Here is a 17,897-nt window from a genome sequence, read left to right as displayed (position 1 = left end):
ATTGAAGACGAACAGAGTTGTCTAAGCTAGGCCTGAGAAACATCTTAAGGGACTGTCAAATGCAGAAATCACAAAGAGTAAGACTAGTTATTTCTCAAGTTTCCAATACTTGGCGCACTATTGCTTTTTCTGGATTAAAAATAGAGATACTATATGAACGAGAAATAGTATTCTATTTTCTCCGTTGGTTTTCAGAGCACATGGGGTCCTTGAAATTTCAGGACAGGACAAGTATAGACTGCTATCATTCTGGCCTCCCTTTTTAACCAACTAGCAAAGGCTTAGGCATGGAACTTAATACCACAATTCATCCCCTTTCGCTATGTCCAGAACCTAAATGCATTAGGCCCTGAACATTTCGCACGCTTACTCTGAATAGACTGAGCTACCGATTAACTACCTTTTCAAAAAAGAAAACCAGATGTAAGGTAGGACCTAGAAACTCCCCTGAAATAATTGTACACTATGCTTATGAGTTTCAAGTACACTGGGGCTGTATGCTGTTGAAATGTAGATACCAAAATATCTGAAAATTTACTAACTTAGTTCAGAAAAGAACTTGCGTAAAGAGGTATTTTTTTAATATGATCACAACAGCAAAACCTTTATATGCTAAATAAAAGATATATGGAATACCTCAGCTTAGAGATAGGCTTGTTAAATTATAGAATTCAGCAATTATCAATAAACTAAAAAGGGGGTCTTTTGGGTAAAGGTAGGCAGCAGCAGAGTTGAGCAGGAATGATAATTTTTAAGAAAATACTGGAATACTGAGTGTAGTTTATGTTAATCCATTTTCTTTAATAAAATTTGAAGGTAATAATGGGCTGGATCCAGATTATGTTAATTGGACCTTAGATCCCATTAGAATCAATGACAAGTTAATCACTAAATTAGTTCTACTGATTTCAATGGGACATACTGTACATGCAACTTAACTCCATATGGATCCCACCCAGGGTTTATTATTTTTGAACTTTTAAAAAAATGCCAAATTACTTCCCTGCTGGATTTTTTTTTATATACTTACAAAATCCCAGGAAGTTTCAAGGCAAGACATGCCCCTTGTAGAAGTCAAATTCTTTCTCATGCAGAATTTGTACTTCTACCCACCACATGCCTGCAAATTTAGTGCCCTGTACAGGTTTACTAGCAGCAATCTGTTTGCAATTGTACAGGTTTCCAAAGTGGCAATCTGTTTGCAACACATTGCATGCTAGTGCCCTAACATGGGGGTGGGGGGGAATCATTAAGACCAAACCAATCAGTGGCTTTAACTTGTAAAGACCTGCACAGCTTGGCTTAGGACAAGGGTCTCTCAAGGACCACCTGCAAATGTCTTGAGAAAATCTGGCAAATCTGTTCTCCAGGTTCCTCTGCCTGCTGCACAGAGGTGGGTAATATAACTGGGGGACTGAATCTTTTCTGTGGTGGCGTTTCCTAGATGCTTATGCCTGGTGCCTCCTTTCACGAGTTTTCAGTATTGGACAAAATTTGTTTTATTTGACAAGGTATTTTAATTTGATGCCCTTGTTAAGCTTGTGTTGTCTTGAAGTTCTGAGTTTTAGCTGAATGTTTATTTGCTACTGCCACTTTTTAGTTTTGTTCTTATCTTGTTGGTTTATTATGTTTAGCTTTATGTTCATAATTATCCAGTAAATTTCACAATCACTTTTTTAAAAAGGAAAGACAAGATATACATAATTAAGATACTGTACTACAATTATTGGATGATTTAATCATTTAATCTGTTGTTTCCATTGACAAATTATAATAAAGATTTTTAACATTTGTTTGCGTTATTTGAAATGTAACTCAGTAAGCCAGCAAAGCATTGGTTGGTTTTACTCTTATGCATATTAAATTCTTCTGACAAAATCTTGATGCATATTAAATTCTTCTGACAAAATCTTGACATCTTAAAAAAACACCCCTGAACTACCCAAATAATAATAAAAGCACTTAACTTTATGAGTCAAAAACATAAGATAAAATAAAATATGCTTTAAGTAACAAAATATCAGTTCCTTGTGTGCTTCAAAAAATTATTTCAATCATACAATTTATACATTTGAGTCAACCTTATGTTTATTACTATATGAGTGCCGTTTTCAGTCAAATCCATAAGAGAAATAAAGGCCTCAACGGATAGCTTGTACACCAGTCAGGTACAGGGTTTAAAGGCTTTTTCCTACATTGCAATCTAATGACATGAAAGCATTCCTATGACTGAAAAGTTTGTGTTAGTGATCAAATAATCTGCGCAGAGACAAAATAAGATTCTGGAACAAGCTTTTTCTAAGTCAGTTGTATCTATTTACCATTCGGAGGATACATTTTCAAGTTTAGAGAACCACACAGGAGTGATCTCATGTCTTTAAAATTACCCATGCAGAAAACAGCGGACAGAAAATAAAATTATACCTGTAATTTATTTGCTTATTAATGCATCTATAAATGATAGTTTTTATAATATGCATGCTTAGAAAAACATGCTTAGAAAGACAAATCCAAGTTGGAAGCAAATGCATGCAAGACATCATTTTGGACTAGCAAGTAAAGCCCAAGGATGTAATTCCAGTATGGCGTTTGAAGTGCAGACAGAATTATGTACATCTTTCACTAGTGGAAGCAGCTTCTAAAGAACATTATTAGATGTAGCAACTTTTGTTTTCATGAGGTAATTTTGTATTTATGTGTAAGTAAGTAAAGATACTAAAGATTGTATACAACTCACCAAGAACTTCTTCTACACAAGGCCCACCAATTCAAATGGGAGTTGCACAAGACAATAGTGGATTGGGTTCACCGGTTTTATGGCATGGCATGCTTATTGTAAGAAACGCTCAAACTTTATTCCCTGCAAATTACTTTGGGCCTACAGTGCTCATGACTGACTGCAATTTCATTCTTCTTCGTGGGCCGTTTGCCCTTCTAGAGGAACTCAAGACAACAGCGGCAGTGCTTTTGGCTGAGAGAATTAGACGTCCTCGAGGTTCAGTCTGCAAATAAAGGGAGACCGGAAGGAGCCCAAATAGAGATGTCCATCATGTTCATGTGCTTCACTTATGTACGTTGCCACCATTCCATTTGGATCATGGAAGCTTCTTCTGTAGGATCCAGTGTCACTTAGTTCTAGAAGGAGGCTGTACTTGGGCACAAATTTTATCACCATTTCTTGACTGAGCAGCTGGGGAAAGAAAGTATTCATTTTAGGGATAACCACCTCTGTCATAAGCATTATGAGTACACTGAACAGTCAGTTAAAATATGTTAACCAATTCAGATTTTAAACCCCAGAGCGTTCAAAGAGTATCAACCATCCAAAAGCTCTTTGAAGCACAATTTATTTTGGGGCAGAGTTAAGCATATGCTCAAGTATCTTGACTAAATCAGCCTTCCCCAACCTGGTGCCCACGACCCAGATGTTTTAGATGACTACTCCACCATTCTTGACCATTGACCACGCTGGCTGGGGCTGACGGGAGCCATAGTCCAAGGCTTTTGGAGGGCACTAGGTTGGGTAAGGGTGCACTAAATCAATGGGGAGTGTTAAAGCTTGCCTAAACTTTGCCCAAATTAAGCTCCTCATGATGGGTGGTTTTTTGTTTTTTTAAGAACTGCTAATGTAAGCATTTTAATCTTAAAGCATTTTTAATTTACTGTCTATCTGAGTGAATGTTGCAGTTTTAGTGCTTTTTAATTTGTTGCATCCGTTTTATGCTTTGTTCTGCTACGTAAAAATAAAAACTACTTTTATGTTTCATAAACTTGTGAACCACCCAGGGAATGTAAATTTATGTTGAAGCTGTGTGATATAAATATTGATGCATTTCAATCTTCGCACCAGTGCTGGCAGCTGGGACAGTCATTGCCTCTCAAAGTTCTAGGGGTTGGAGTGGTTTTAATACCATCTGCCTAAAGCACGAACAAATGCTTGACTAGGAAAGAGACTCTCAAGGGGGGGAAAAATCTGTCCCCCAGAACTCCCTTTTGCTGCCACCATCTTTGAGACAGCACAACAAAGAGTCACACAATTTAAACATTTGATTGATATTGCCTGGTATTCTGGCTCTATCATTGTGAGGGCAATATGATTTGTCCATAAATCGGCTATTTCAAATCACTTTAATATTAATATACTGCTTTTAAATCATGTCTTTTTTAAAATGAACCAACTGGCTCTCAAGGTAGATTGTGCAATTTATCATCAAAACAGAATTTGTTTTACCTTAAATATTATTCTTTTAATCCATGGTTTTTCAGATAAGAAATCCAACATGGAAAATCCAGGATTGGACCGAATAGCTGACATAGCCACCCAATAACCTCCAGAGCTGCTTGGACGTATATTATCTGGAAAGCCGGGCATATTTTCTATAAACATGTCTTCTCCACCTTTCATTAGGCCAGATACGTAGTATCTGCAAAATTAAAGTGCATTAATATATTACAAGGTAATAGCACATGTCAAGGAGGAACCACAGAAACCAACAAGTGCTTCCCAGGAGGAGGAAGAGCCAATAAAAGACCTACTACATCACAAGTGGGCAAAATTCGTCAGAGCAAGTGAGTCTGCAGTTTGCATAGTAAAAGCAGTCAGTTCGCTTGCAGAGCACAGTATTTAGAAAAGCCTCTTCAACAAGGATGATCAACAAACTTTGCATCGAATATATTCCTAAAAAGATAGGTAAAGGTAAAGGGACCCCTGACCATTAGGTCCAGTCGTGGCCGACCCTGGGGTTGTGGTGCTCATCTCGCTTTATTGGCCGAGGGAGCCGGCGTGCAGCTTCCGGGTCATGTGGCCAGCATGACTAAGCCGCTTCTGGCAGACCAGAGCCAGAGCAGCACACGGAAACGCCGTTTACCTTCCCACCGGAGCGGAATCTATTTATCTACTTGCACTTTGATGTGCTTTTGAACTGCTAGGTTGGCAGGAGCAGGGACTGAGCAACAGGAGCTTACCCCATTGCGGGGATTCGAACCGCCGACCTTCTGATTGGCAAGTCCTAGGCTCTGTGGTTTAGACCACAGCGCCACCCACGTCCCTAAAAAGATAGCTGAGCTTAAAGCACTTGGCTAATGCTGTTGGTGCAAACTTTAATGTATAGCCACCTTGGGAGGCATCCCACATACCTTCGTATTCTTGCCATAGTTGTTTCGGCCACCAACACAAAGTCTTCAGCAGGTGAGAGCTGGACTCCATTTGGAAATCGGAGCCCTCCCATTAAGACTTTCACTTCCTTTGTGACAGTGTCATATTCAAGCAAGCTGAGGGCAAAACCATTAACACAGTCATTAATTTTTAAATTCATTTGTCATAAAGATACGTGCAAACTGATACATAACCATGTAGACGATAACAGAACCAATACAAGGAGCACATATGTGAAGGAGACCCACGTCAGAAGGGGTCACAAGCAGAGCAGTATTATAGTCCAGTTTCCTAGAGATTTCAATACTCACAGGCTCATTTTTCTGTGAACCTACATGTTTCTTAGTAGCTTCATTCACACACTTGCTTGTAATGCCGTATTTTTATTGGCTTGGTTTCCACGCAACTCTAAGCATAGTTTATTTTGAACTATGGTTTAACACAAACAAGCAGCCTGCTGGTGCAGGCTCCTCAAAAGTCTCACCACTCCTGTCTGGGCCGTGCTTGAAAGACACTAACCACAGCACTGGCTTACAGGTATGCATTAATAGGAGCACAATGAACCTAAACTCCAGCTCAAGGGTGGGGCTGCTCATTCAATTAAGCTATTACTATTATCTTTAATTAAGAATTAGCACATTGGCTAAGAGAAAATTCCATGCCAGGCAGTCCCAGTCGTGCTACAGACCAGAAACTCACTAAGCAACCCAGTCGTACTGCTGTTAAAATTCTGCTTTCGCAACTGGCATCAAAACACTGCAAGGATTTTCCCCAGTTGGGACTTACCGTCCATCATCGGAAGCCTCCATGATTAATAAGGAATAGTCTTTTCTGTGCCATTTACTACTGGAGTCAGTAAAGTAGATTTTCCTTCCGTCTCGCGTCAGTGTAAGATCATTCACAAAGGACATGTTTTTTCCTTCAATGGGAATCTTGGAGGACACAAGTGGTTTCACTTCACCTGATCACAGAAAGAAGGATATGGTTAACCCCTTGCTTTCCTACATGCTTTAAGTTTAGATTAGTTAATAACTTTCCAATGATAAGAGCTTTCCTTATGCATCAAAATGGCAGATAGAAAATAATTTACAAATATTTTCATTTACTTTGGCTAAGGAAGAGGAATCTGTGTTTGCACATAAGAAAGGTTTTTTTGTTCTTAAAATGAACAGCTTGCATTTCAAGGTGTGCTTTTGTCGTGTTATTTAAAGTAGACAGATCCATCGGGCTGAGACTTTCCCAACTTCCTTCTTGCTGTACTGAAACCTTGCTTTAAACAGCCACCTTTTCCTGAGTGTTTCCTTCTCTCTGCTTGCTCTGCTTAAACCTTTGCCATTGTTTAAAACTGTCATTTTCCTCTTGTGTATGAGAGAAAAAGGATGCAGAGCCATGGAATATTACATAGTCCTTTCACACAACATGTTTCATTCCCAGTATTAGGGGTTGTTTTCAGCATGATTTCCCAGATAGTAATTTAGAACAGGTATTTTATTAGCAAGCAAACATTCATATATGTACAACATTCATCAGCTGATAATCTTCGCTAACGGAACAAGATGACAGGATTGGTTATTTTAAAACATATATCATCATGGTGTGTGTGCAAATGGCTGCAGAATAGGAAGGAGACATGAAAATGGGGGTGATCTGCATGTAAAAAGGAGTTGGAAAAGGAAGGGAAAGGGAAAAGGGGGGGGTGCAAAGATAGTTGCCAAAAAGAGGGGAGTAGCAGGTATGGGAATGAGGTTTAAAAAGAAAGCAGGGAAATGAAAGCATCTGAAGAATAGGAGAGCATGGCGACTTCACAAGGAAGACAAAAGAAATGCCAGGCCAAAGCAAACATGAACAGGAAAAACATGAGTGCAAGGTTACCTGAGACAGGATTGATTTCAAAGAGTCCATAGTATGCATCTGCCACAAAAAGGGTGTTCTCTGGTCCAACTCTGATTCCAAGAGGTCTCCCACATGTGGTTTCATCTTCTCTGGTTCCTTTTAAGACACATTTCCAGCAAGTTAACAGCAGCAGTTTTTATACAAAGATTTCTATACTGCTTCAGGAAAAAATGCCATTACTTCAGAATTTAATCGAAAAACAAATATTCAGCAAAACTTTACTGATATCAACACCATTTTATGCTGACAAAATTCCAAAATGGTATCTTTAGGGGTCTGTTGCAGGAAACAACAATGCACCTTGCAGACTATTGAGATTTTTCTGGGCAACATTAAATTGTGCTAGTGCAAGGATTAGCATGAACACAACAAGACTTTCGCCCCTCCCCTCCTCCTGTGTGCGCCCTGTGCTATCCCTAAATCTGCTCCAGAGGGTGGGGGAACTCCCAGAACAGATTTAGGAGGCACACAAGAGGAAGAGAATGTTTACTTACGCAAGGATAAATCCTTGCACTGATGGAACTATTTGTTTAGTGCTATGCTGAATGCAACCCTTTGTACAAGATCCAACTTTCCCTTCCTTTCCTCCCACTTCTGCCCCCCCCAGCAAACAGGGAAATTCCCTCTTGCACAAGTAGGCTGACACTTCAATGTCACCCTAACGTATTTATTGTGCCATAAGATTTCATGACAACTACCAACAAGAGGGATCGCTGCACAGCAATCCCTCTTGCTGTTCTGGCTTCTGGGATAGCTGCGCAGCCTGCATTCGCTCCATAAGACGCACACACATTTCCCCTTACTTTTTAGGAGGAAAAAAGTGAGTCTTATAGAGCAAAAAATACGGTAACTAGTTACCTTATAATAAATGTGATGTATAATCTCTTCTAGTAGTGGATTTTTATTGCATTTATGTTTTTGTTGCCACTTTTAGGACAAGTTATTCTTTTTGCATACAGAATGAAGATGTAGCCAAAGCAGCAAATGTTTAAAACTTTTACGTTCACAGTGCCCTCTACTGGCTGTTCCAAAAAAGGAAACCAACACAAGCAAAGCTAGATATTCATTCTGCAAGTTACCAACAAGCAGTACTGAACAACAGTCAGTCTCTTTCTTGCCCCTTACTAACTTCACATGGCACAACTTGTGGAAAACATAGCCTGTGGTAAGTGAAGTCATTTCCTTTTTCCAAAATACATTTCTCTTACACTGTTCTATGTAGGAAAACACTTCCAGTCAGAACAATGCAGAGTTGCCTCTCTCAACTTTAACAAGCTAAAGCCAATCACTCCAAAATGTTGGACCACTGCTATCCTATATTCTCTTAAGCACCTGTGTGTTTGAAGGGGATAATCTGAGTATAAGTTATTGGACTGTGTTATATAACAAAATTAATGGATGGAAGCATTAGAGAAAAAGAAAAGCTACACAGAATTTTTTTAAAAGAAAAAATCGAAGGATAGATGTTAAGGAAATGCGATCCTACAAGTAATGGTGCAAATCTGGATGCTGCAATGAGGCTTCTCATTCTCCACGTGCAATTTCAGATGTTGTAGTTCCTCATTTTTCATGTGCGATTTTAGATGTAGTTCCACTATTTTTCTAAAGTATTAAGCTAAGCTAAAGTCAAGATGGCATGATGTGCAGTATGAGAGGCATGTTATCCATATCATATTGAGATACTGACAGTGCCTGGATGTTATATGATTGAAATAAAAATTGAAATACTTTATTGTCACTTGTACAACTTGTATACAGTGAGATTACAAGAGCACCCCCCACTCAGCTCTCTTAGTCTTAATTCCCCTCGTTTACTGACGCACACCCACCAAATCTGAAAGTCAGTTGCCCTGTTATCTTTTCATTCAGCAGCCTAACAGCCCATGAATAGAAGCTGTTCTTTACCCTGTTGGTGCGACTAATCATGCTTCTCTATCTTCTATATCTTCTGCCTGATATCCCCAAGTGTAGCCAAACACCACCAGTCCTGGCTTCCCATAAACTACTGGGCCCATTTATAAACTCCTGAACAGCTTAGGACTGCTTGATGGAGTGCCTTTCCCAGCAGGTCCCAACCTGTCCAATGAGACAGGCAGGAGACTGGCTGGTGGTACAAGCAATGGGTGCTGTGCATTTGGCAGTGACATGGCAGGGATTGTAATGGTTTTTTTTTTCCTTTCAGTAGTTATAATTTCTTTTGAAGATTGCCAGAATATAGCTGTGTTAGTTCGGTAGCTTGGAATAAGGGAATCTGTATATTCTTTCACTGGTAGCCATGAGTCTGGGAGAGCATCAATTTCCAAAGACCTTGCTGCATTCTCCCTTTCATTTACAGAACCTTGTGACTCATGGACCTTTACAAATCCGTTCCTCTTAACCACTGCATGGTCAGTTTCCTGCTCCAAACATCCTCTCTGTTGCTGTCCCATGTCAAACTCAGCTAGGGTATTTTCAACCAAAGCCATTATCTGGCAATCAGGGCTGCAGTTGAGCAGTTAGCTAGAATCATTGGCATGAAGGTTAAAAGAAGCACAAAAAGAGAACCATCAGGCAGTGTTGATACAGTTGCACAGATAAAAAAATAACAAATGTTAGCGAGCGCTGAATTACTGACCGTTACTCCAAAGTGTAATATGTTTTTATTCCACAGGGGCATTCCTGCCTTCACACTTTCAAGTCAATTATTGGCACAGTTCTCAGACCAAACCTGTATAATAAGGCCTATGAAAGTATATACCAAAAATAACCTGCCTAAAATGCACTGTGAAGAACATTATGAAATATAGCTATTTTTCCATTTAGGAAAAGAAAAATCCTTAGTGCACCTTAAAATGAGTTAGATAATATTCGAGCAAATGACTTAGCAAAGCTTAGAATGTTGACAGTACAATCACTATACAATTCAGAGCAAAATGCAATAGCAGCAATAAAACACGTGGTTCCTCTAACTTACCACAGGGGCCATGTCCAAGTCGGGCTAATGTGTGTATTTCGCCATTTTCAATCTTTAGAATTTTTCCATCCGCTGTACCAGTGAACAACACATCTAAGAGAGACAAATTGTAAGATAAGCTTTTTATGAATTCTGGAAACTGGAAACAAGCAGCTCATCATCCCATCACAGCAATCCGACAGTCTTTGAAAGCTGCTTGTGCAAGGAGAGGCATCATGAGCAACCCAACCAGAGCCGGAGTAGCAGGAGGAGCTGGAGCGGGTCCAAGCCTGGAGGAAAGGTACAGGGTGTTGGAGGTCCAGCTAGCGCTGCAAACGGCAAGGCTCGAGGAGAGGAGGGCTCAGGATGCAGAAAAGGGAAAGGCCACCCCACTCACAAGGAAGGTGCCAGGATTGGTGCAGAAGTTTGGGGGTGATCCCAGGAACTATCAAGCTTTTAGGACAGAGATGCAATATGCCCTCAATCTGCAGTTTGATGACTTTCCTGATGAGGAATCGAGGGTAGCGTTTGTGATTGGGCTTCTCGAAGGGGGGGCGAAAGACTGGGTGAGGCCCCTGATGGCAGCTAATAATGACGCCCTAAAGGACTCGAGGAAGTTTTTTCGCGCCATGGATCTGATGTTTTCCAGCGAGATTGAGCAGGGAGTGGTGCGCAGACAGTTAATGGTGTGTAAACAGGGGAGCCGATCTGTCCGTGAGTACTGGACTGAGTTCACCATGTTGATCCATAAATTGGGTTGGGATTTGTCGGCGGAACCGATACAAATGCTGTTCGAAGAAGGACTATCTTCAGCAGTGAAGGACGAACTTTCCCGGGCGCCCAGGGCGGAGTCTATGGACCAGCTGACTAAATCAGTGCTGGCCATAGGAGCACGCCAGGAGGCGAGAGCTTTGGAGAAGCGGGAAGGGAAGGGGGAACGTTGTGGTATGACAAAGTTAAGATCAATAAGGCCTTTAAGAACCATATTGTCAGAAAAGCAGTGTTTAATGTCTGGACAAAATATAAAGACTTATTGGAAAATAAAACCCCAAGGTGGCTTTCACCTCTGGAAGCTAAGGCCCGAAAAAGACCCAATATGGAAGCCAATTGGCCAAAATATTGGGAAATATTAGAAAAAGATGGAAATAACTGGAAATTGCAGAGTATGGAAAAAATGAAGGATAAAGTGCGAGACTGGTTACATTACGCTCAGATTAAAGAAGTTTTTAAAAATGACAAAAAGCTAGGGTTCCAGGTGGAGAAATCGAAGTTGGAAACTGAACTGTTAGAACCTAAGACTAAGGTACTTTCAAGAATGTATAACTTGCTGTTGAAATGGAACACACAAGACGAAATGGTTAAATCGGCTATGATAAAGTGGGCACAGGACATTGGGCATAACATTATGTTTGAGGAATGGGAAAGGTTGTGGACCACTGGGCTAAATTTTACTGCATGTAATGCTTTGAAAGAAAATATAATGAAAATGATATACAGATGGTACATGACCCCAGTTAAGCTTGCCAAAATATACCACTCGTCTGACAATAAATGTTGGAAATGTAAAGAGAATGAAGGAACGTTCTTTCACCTCTGGTGGACTTGCCCTAAAGTGAAGGCCTTCTGGGAAATGATATATAATGAACTGAAAAAGGTATTTAAGTATACTTTCACTAAGAAACCAGAGGCCTTCCTTCTGGGTATTGTCGGCCAGAAGGTGTCAAAGAAGGACAGAACTTTCTTTATGTATGCAACAACGGCAGCAAGGATACTCATCGCAAAGAACTGGAAAATTCAAGATCTACCCACGCTGGAAGAATGGCAGATGCAGCTGATGGACTATATGCAGCTGGCGGAAATGACTGGCAGAATTCGAGACCTGGGAGAAGAAAGGATTGAAGAAGACTGGAAGAAATTTAAGATTTATTTACAAAATTATTGTAATTTGATGGAATGCTAAGAAGGATGCTTGATTATAAACAATTGGCCATCACTAAATTAGATGAGCATTATTAGACTATATTGTAATGATTGGTTATAAGATTACAAATAAGATGGTAATTTGCTTGAAAAATTTTATGAACAATGTAAGTGCGAGCGGATGACGTGAGGAAGTCCAAAGATGTTATGAAATTTTGTAAAGACACAAACAATGCTGTTTTTTAATTTTGTATCTCTTTTATTAAAAAAACCTAATAAAAATTTTGGAAAAAAAAAAAAAAAAGGGAAGGGGGAACGTTGGAGGGATTTTCGCATTCCAGAGATTCATGAGCAGCATTCCCCGCCAGCAGAGCCGATGGAAATTGGAACAGCGCGCGCGCACGCAGTTTCAAACCCCAGTGAAGGGCGGAAGAAGGAGGGAAAGAACGCCAAGAAATGTTTTCTCTGCCAACAGCCAGGTCACTTTGCCAGAGTCTGCCTGCAAAGAAAGGAATGGCAAGGGATGGCGGGAGCTGTTGGAGGGGAGGAGGAGGGGGTTAAGGAGCAAGTAAAAGCCAACGCCTGGCTGCCACCATCGGGGCACAGCAGCCAGGCCAAAGAGCAGTGAATGTGCCCACGCCAGAACCCCCAAGACCAGCGCTTGTAATAGAGGTGTTGCTAGAGCTGCCAAACGGACACCCATTAAAGATAAAGGCGCTATTGGACTCAGGCAGCTCCTGCAATTTTATGAGTAAGGAGTTTGCAGCCGAACACCAGATACAGACTATCCCTTTGAGCAACCCGTTGCAGGTGACCACGATTGATGGGAGGGAGCTGTTGGGGGGAGAAGTTAACCAACAGACTGTCCCAATGATGATGAGGGTGGCAAGACACACCGAACTGATAGCGTTTAATGTGGCCACCTTGGGAGGAGCGCCCATTATTTTGGGGATGAGCTGGCTGGCACTGCATGATCCGCTAGTGGGATGGCACCAGAGGGTAGTTTCCTTTGGGTCAGCGCATTGCATGGCACACTGCAAGGAAGGGGAAGCCCAGGTAGGAGCCCAGGCTACGCTAGCAGGGATGGAAGTAACAGATAAAGGGAAGGTACCATGACAATACGCCGACCTGGTTAACGTCTTCAGCGAAAGAGAAGCAGATAAACTGCCCCCGTACAGACCCTTTGACTGTCAAATTAACTTACTCCCAGGAGCACAACTGCCAGTGGGCAAGCTGTATGCAATGTCAGACAGGGAGATGCAGGAGTTAAGGGAGTTCATTGACAAGAACCTCAAGCGAGGTTTCATCAGAGAGTCACGCGTGGTGGGGGGCAGCCCAGTGTTCTTTGTGGACAAAAAAAATACTGATAAACCCAGATTGGTCGTGGACTTCCGGGCCCTGAATGCAGTGTCAGAACCAGTGGCTTTCCCCATGCCCAGAATCGATGACATTTTGACCCGGGTGAGGAAAGGGAAAATTTTTACCAAGCTGGACCTAAGGGGGGGGCGTATAACCTGATATGTATGACAAAGGGAGACGAGTGGAAAACCACTATGTTCACCCCCTTGGGGGCCTTTGAGTACCTCGTTATGCCTTTCGGTCTACAGGGGGGCTTGGCCTGTTTTCAATCGTTCATGAATCACGTCCTGGGACCATTGCTTTACAAGAACTGTGTAGCGTTTTTAGATGACGTCCTGGTGTACTCAGAGAATGAGGAGCAGCATGTGCGAGATGTAAGAGAGGTACTGAACAGACTGCAAGAAAACCAGCTGTGGGTGAAACTGGAGAAGTGTGAGTTTCATACCAGAGAGGTGGAATTCCTGGGGTACCGGTTGTCAGACAAGGGATTGGCCATGGATCCCAGCAAGGTTCAAGCGGTACTGGAATGGAAGACACCGAAAACTAAGAAGGACGTGCAAAGGTTCCTGGGCTTCGGAAACTTCTATCGGAAGTTCATCAAGAACTTTGCCCACTTAACGGCGCCCATCACTGATTGTCTCAGCAGCAAGAAGAAATTTGTTTGGACGGAAGAGGCGCAGCGGGCGTTTGAAAGGTTAAAGAAGGCGTTTGCGTCGGAAGAACAACTTTTGCACGTGGATCTACAGCAACCAATGAGAGTGGAGACTGACGCATCAGACCGAGCGGTGGGGGCGGTGCTTCTACAGTCGGGAAAAGATACGTCGGAATGGAGACCGTGTGCAGTATTCTCGCGGAAGTTGAACAAATCCGAGAGGAACTACACCGTGTACGACCGAGAACTACTCGCCATTCATGAAGCGTTCCGGAGATGGCGACACTTGCTGATTGGAGCGCAGCACAAGGTCCAAGTGCGCACCGACCACAAAAATCTAGAATACTGGAGAACTGCCCGAGTACTGAGCCAGAGACAAGTGAGATGGGCCCAGGAGTTCTCCAAATTCCATTTTGAAATTTGCTATGTGCCGGGGAAGGAGAATGTCAGAGCGGACGCTCTCTCTCGTAAACCAGAGTATTTAGAGGGAGAGGGGGCGCCAGAGGAGAGACATATGATCCCTGAGGACCACTGGGTGTGTGGGGCGGCATTGGTGGGGCAAAGAGAACTGGTAGAGGAAATCGAGAATGATGAATACGCCCAAGATAAACTCAGAGGACTCCGGGGAGGTGGAGAGAACACAGGGGGGTTTGAGGAAAGGAACGGAACGTTGTATTACAAGGGGGCACTGTACATACCGGAAGGAGAATTGAGGGGTCGGGTACTCAAACAATTGCACGACAGCCCCACAGCAGGGCACTTCGGGCAACACAAAACCATGTGGTTGGTTACCAGGGAGTTTTGGTGGCCCAAGGTGAGGGAAGACGTACGGGAATATGTTAGGGGGTGCGACCGGTGCCAGCGAGCGAAAGGGGAGAGGTTGGCACCAGCGGGGTTATTGGAACCCTTACCCACACCAGAAAGGCCATGGGAGGCAGTATCCATAGATTTTATGACGGATCTGCCAAAATCCAAAGGGAAAACAGCTGTCATGGTGGTAGTAGACCTGTTAACCAAGATGTGCCACTTTGTAGCATGCTCACATGCGGTCACGGCAGAAGAGACAGCCAAATTGTTTGTAGAACACATTTTAGGTTGCATGGCGCCCCCTTGAGGGTGGTCTCCGACCGAGGGAAACAATTTACGTCCAGGTTCTGGAGGAAGCTCATGAGCTTGCTGCACGTAGAAGTCAATTTTTCGACTGCCCGACACCCTGAAACCAACGGGCAGGCGGAAAGAGCAAACGATATCCTCCAACAATACTGTCAATGACAGAGAAAATGATTGGGTAGAAGAGTTGGCACTGGCGGAATTTGCCTACAATAATGCAGAGAATGTGTCCACAGGGATGAGTCCCTTTTTGGCAAACTATGGGTGTCATCCCAGGGCTTTTCCAGGGGAAGGAGGGGAGAGATGGAGCGTCCCGGCAGCAGAACATTTTGTAGAGGAGATGGAAGCGATCCACCGTCAGCTCCAACTTAACCTAGAAAGGGCCAAGGAAGAATACAAGAAGCAGGCAGACAGGAATAGAAGGGAAGGTGAAACCATAAGGGTGGGGGACCAGGTGTGGCTGTCGACCCAAGGGTTGCCGTTCAAAGGGGGTTGTAAGAAATTGAGACCCAAAAGATTGGGACCATTTGAGGTCATTCAACAGGTCAATCCAGTGGCGTTCAAACTCAGGTTACCTAACCACATGAAACTGCACCCAGTATTCCACAGGTCATTGTTGTCACCATACAGGGGGGGACGTGAAGGGTTGTTCACTCAGGGACCAGTCATAGAAGAAAGGGAGCGCAACAACCATGTAGCGGAAATCATTGACTCCAGGTGGAAGGGTAATCAGGTGGAGTATTTGGTAGCTTGGGAAGGGGAACCAGAGTCAGAAAACACCTGGGTAAGTGCAGAGGAAGTCAATGACGAGGTTTTAATAGAAACGTTTCGTCAAAGGTTCCCAAGGAAACCTCAGTCTGTAACGAGGTTCCGGAGGGAACATTTTGGCACCACTGACGAGGAAGAGGAGTTCGAAGGGTTTCCGGAATCAGAGCTGGAAGAAGGAGTAGACTCTGATGAGGAGGAGTACTGGGGGGCTAGGGACAGCAACCGGTGGAGGGAAGTGTTTGAGACTTCGGAAGATGAGGGAGGCTCTTTCAGGTGTTTTGCATCCTCACCGCCCATGGAGGAAGGGACGGGAGGGGGTGAAGGGGGCCCTGGAGGGGAGGTGGATGTCAGGGAACTGCCATCGGAAGAGCAGGTGGTGGAAGGGCTCAAGGAGGTTAAGAGAGACTTAACAGCAGAGGAGGGAACCAGCAGGGGGAGAGAAGGAGCTCCGAGGGAAAGGGAGTCGGAGGGATGGCTCTGGGACACTTCTAGCGAAAACAGTGAGGTGGTTTCAGGACCTCCTATAGGGACACCCACACCTCGCCGGAAACTGTCACGCCGAGAGTCCAGAAGACGCGTTTCCGTTAAGGAGCTTTTATGTTGGAAGAGATTCCGCAAACGCCCACTGTCGGATTCTGCCAGCGATTGAGGGAGCCATGCTTAAGGGGCTCCGCTACAGACAGAGCTTTGCTAATCTGGGCAAACTCTGAGGGACTAAGCTTTTACGCACAAGCAGCTCATCATCCCATCACATGGAAGTACTGTATGAATTGTACATTGTTCCTTCATAAAAAAAGCTCATGACCTTTAAATATTAAAACTAAAGTTAGCCTCAAATCATGTCCACAGTAGCAGTCATCTGTGGCTCAAAGCCACATGAACACACTCCAGCTAGCATCTGGCTCATAAACGAAAGGACTCCAAATACACAACCTTTTGTAGGGATAACTTAGATCCTTTATATTGAGATACAATACTTGTTCAATTTTTACTTTCTTTAATGTTGGTATCTCTTGGATTTCTCACCATCGGTGGATTTTTGTAGCTCTGGCGGCTACTATTCACCAATTAAAGTTCCAGTAGAAAGGGAAAGCATTGTTTGTTTTCATCTTCCATAATCCAAGCTAATAGATGGCTTTTTATTTTGATGCATTTCCCATTAGTCAGAGTAATCAGAGATTGACCGGCCTTTAACTGTAACACTGGGACAACCTTGTGCATTCATGGTTATTTACTTATTTCTGAATTTTGACATTCTCGGTAGTGTCCTGTTTTTGGTAGTATGTGTGTTTGGTTACATTTTCTGCAATTTATACGTTTGCTGTTTATTATTTTGATTATCAACTGTGAATAAATGGCAAGAATCACTATAGATTCACAGGCAATGCCATTTGCTTCCTGGAAAGTTACAGAGGCCATGTTGGATCAGAAAAAAGGACCTCTAGCCAGCATCTTGTTTCCCAGTGAGCAGCCAGATGCTGCTAGGAAGACCATAAGCAGGACATGAAGGCAATAGCCCTGTTCCATTGTTGCTCCACAGCAACCACCGAGACACTTAGCCACTTACTAGAGCAGGGACATCCAGGCACCTTGAGTATTAGACCCTGAGAACACCAGGTGGGGACCCAAGGTACACTAGCTCTCTGGATGTAGAAGATCAGCTCTCCCTAGCTCTTTCACGTATCCCACAACACAACAGCTACAGAAACCACACCACTGTTACAACTTAGAGAGTGTCAAATCTTCTAACATGACATGCTCTTTCACTGTGTGCTTTATATAATTGAAGATTTGATTATTTCAGAAATCAATTGCACAGTCGTTTGGATCAATAGTTACACCAAGAGTTACCAACATGACTTATGGAGTAGTTATTACTATAAAGCAAGCTTCCTCAAACTCGCCCCTCCAGATGTTTTTGGCCTACAACTCCCATGATCCCTAGCTAGCAAGACCAGTGGTCAGGGATGAGGGGAATTGTAGTCTCAAAACATCTGGAGGACTGAGTTTGAGGAAGCCTACTATAAAGTATTTGGGGAAAAGAACAGAGCAAGAGAAAAAGTGATTTTTTGCTAGGCTCAGAAGGTCTCATGTTTGACTCAAGATCC

General features: G+C 42.9%; 1 protein-coding gene across 1 annotated transcript in view; it reads right to left on the bottom strand.

Moving 5' to 3' along the window:
• Positions 1–1,726: 1,726 nt before the first annotated feature.
• Positions 1,727–17,897, bottom strand: part of APMAP (adipocyte plasma membrane associated protein) — a 24,458-nt gene continuing 8,287 nt past the window's right edge. Inside the window, exons 4-9 of the mRNA XM_083733638.1 lie at positions 10,002–10,094; positions 7,028–7,144; positions 5,942–6,116; positions 5,137–5,271; positions 4,232–4,424; positions 1,727–3,190 (exon numbers count right to left, since the gene is read on the bottom strand). Of these exons, the coding sequence (XP_083589764.1) occupies positions 2,981–3,190; positions 4,232–4,424; positions 5,137–5,271; positions 5,942–6,116; positions 7,028–7,144; positions 10,002–10,094 (923 nt within the window). The 3' untranslated portion in view covers positions 1,727–2,980. The remainder of the gene's footprint in view (positions 3,191–4,231; positions 4,425–5,136; positions 5,272–5,941; positions 6,117–7,027; positions 7,145–10,001; positions 10,095–17,897) is intronic.

The sequence above is a fragment of the Podarcis gaigeae genome, assembly GCF_964106915.1.
Source record: "Podarcis gaigeae genome assembly, chromosome: 3".
In the NCBI taxonomy this organism is placed as follows: Eukaryota; Metazoa; Chordata; class Lepidosauria; order Squamata; family Lacertidae; genus Podarcis; species Podarcis gaigeae.
This window is presented reverse-complemented; position numbering and strand designations above follow the sequence as displayed.